General features: G+C 42.5%; 1 protein-coding gene across 1 annotated transcript; it reads left to right on the forward strand.

Moving 5' to 3' along the window:
- Positions 1-1,460: 1,460 nt before the first annotated feature.
- LOC108510512 (myosin-1B-like) lies at positions 1,461-2,469 on the forward strand (the record flags this gene model as incomplete). The annotated part of the gene is made up of 2 exons (XM_017840194.1): positions 1,461-2,237; positions 2,326-2,469. Coding segments are annotated over exons 1-2 (348 nt in total), but the record flags the coding sequence as incomplete, so codon positions are not given.
- Positions 2,470-2,569: the final 100 nt, after the last annotated feature.

Genomic DNA, 2,569 nt, shown 5'->3' on the forward strand with positions numbered 1-2,569 from the left:
TGTACTTTAGCAGCTCATCCATAGCCTTAGCCATGTTCATATGTCCTCGCATTTCTAACCAATCCTCTATAGTTTAGCTTCCACACTTACTGTTTCTGTCCCTAAAACTCCCTGTTGACTGACACAGAGAGAAAAGGTGCAAAGCTTATTTCAAAGACTGATGTTACAATGACTAGCAGTTTAAATGTTTTTGTACGAGAAGCAAACAACTCTAGCAAATGATTCAGAGCATCAGCAAAAGCCATTATGCACTGGATAGTCCTCAGAACACCTTCTGGGCTCATCTATCTCTTTTGTATATATGCAAGCAAAGCTTTTAATATCTTTATGGTTTAGTGGTATGAATGTTCTCTTCCTGTGCATGGGGCCTCACTGATGCTTCAGTTCTGATTTGGAACCCAGCACTTAATATTTACTTGCAGAAGGACACAAAACATTCACAGTATTATTTAAAGCTTTGAGCTTTAAAAATTGCAATTGCTCTATTGCTATTGCATTTAATCCCAGCAGCATTCCTCCACAAATGCTTTCATTTAAAATTTTCCTGGTGAAATCTCCAATCTTCTGGGGCCCATCAATCTAACTGAAAAGAGGTATTTTTGAGGAGGAATTGGGGGTCCTAGAATTTAGAAGTTGCCCTGCTCACCTTGACAGGGTGTAAGTGACTTAGCCATTTCCCGAAGTTATGTAGATGTCTGGAAAGGTAAAAAGAAATACAAATCTTTCCTTTGTTACCTTCCAAAATTTGAATTACATTATAGAGTACATCAGTACTAGAAAGATTTCAGTGCTGGAGCTTGATATCTATCATCACCACTAGCAGCTCAAATGATGTGTGAAATGCATCCTCAGGAAGTGGGTAGATGACATCAAACAGAGGGTGTGGAGTGCACATGTCCTTATATAATAAGGAATAAACACACTCCCTGTGAGGTGGTGAACAAAAAGAGTTTATTTCAAAATCGGCACTGGTTTTATCCCTTAAACCCATGTGACTTCTTTGACCAATAAGGTTATCTATGTCGGCGCATGCTCCCTTGGACACTCTTGCCCTGGTACATCCCCTGCACCTTAAACACGCCTCCTACAAGAGGGACTTGTGAATATGCTACAAAGCAATGTTATCCTGGAGAAGGTCCCCAAAAGACTTCATCCTGGAGCCAACAAGAACTCCACAAATTTTAGAAAAGGCAGTGTAAAGTCCCATATGTAAGAAAGAATAGCCCCATAAACAGGATACCTTGGCTTTCATTTGTCTGGAAAACAACTTTGCAAAAGAGGGTCTTGTATCCTGGTGCATGTGTCAGAGTGTGCCTTTGGAGGAATGAAGGTCAACAGCACATGGTCAGACACTCAGAACAGCATAGACATCAGGTAAATAGGAGCAATTCTTTCCCTGCATTCAGCTCCCAGATCTGGGGCACTGTGTTCAGTTTGCTGTTTCCTGGTGTCAAGAAAGACAGTGACATTCTGGAGTGAGCCTAGTGGAGAACTTCCAACACTGGTAGGAGAAAATTATGTATGAGGAGAGGATGAGGTTTGTCTAAGCTGGGGATGAAATTAAAAAGTATTTATCTTACTCTTATCTTGTCATTGTAACAAAAAGGAGGTGGGTATATTGTAGAAAGAGCCAAAGTCTTCTCAGATAGGCAGAGTGAAAGGCTGAGGGATAATAAGACATGGGTTTCAGCCACAGGTATTTTAATTAGGTAATAAATAGGGGGGAAAAGTCACCAACTTGGTCATCAGACATTACACTGGGATGCAGAGGGACTAATATTGAGAAATATCAATTCTTGGACATAATAAAAACTTCACTGGAAAAGGTTCTTGGAATGTGGATCCAACATGTGTCCTGATTGCACAGGAAGGTGAACCAACAACTGCCTGAGAGTCTTCCTAAATCACACATTCTATTTCAGTTCGAGTCTATCCATAAACTGTGTGGCAACAAAAAACGTTGACTGATTTGAGTAACATATCTGCTCTTCCACAGTGTTCTCTGCTGACAAGCTCCACCAAACAGTGCAGCCATGTCGTCAGACGCTGAGATGGCCATTTTTGGAGCGGCAGCTCCTTACCTCCGGAAGTCAGAGAAGGAGAGAATCGAGGCCCAGAACAAGCCTTTTGATGCCAAGACATCCGTCTTTGTGGTACATGCAAAGGAATCCTTTGTGAAAGGGACAATTCAGAGCAGAGAATCAGGGAAAGTCACTGTCAAGACTGAAAAGGGAGAGGTGAGTGAAAAACAAGCCTGAAGGACAACATTTGATTCATATTCTGAGTTTTCAGTTGACATACGTGGATCTTTTGTTTCCTTGGCAGACCCTGACTGTGAAGGATGATCAAATCTTCTCCATGAACCCTCCCAAGTACGACAAAATTGAGGACATGGCCATGATGACCCACCTCCACGAACCCGCTGTGCTGTACAACCTCAAAGAGCGTTACGCAGCCTGGATGATCTACGTAAGTGGCAGCAGCAGCTTCCTTTGGGCAGCTGGAGGAACTGCTCTGCCAGGCCCAGGGGAAACCAATGTGCTGTGTGCCTTCCTCACAGACCTACTCA

Source organism: Lepidothrix coronata, unplaced genomic scaffold (assembly GCF_001604755.1).
Source record: "Lepidothrix coronata isolate B3197 unplaced genomic scaffold, Lepidothrix_coronata-1.0 Scaffold1164, whole genome shotgun sequence".
NCBI classification, from domain to species: Eukaryota; Metazoa; Chordata; class Aves; order Passeriformes; family Pipridae; genus Lepidothrix; species Lepidothrix coronata.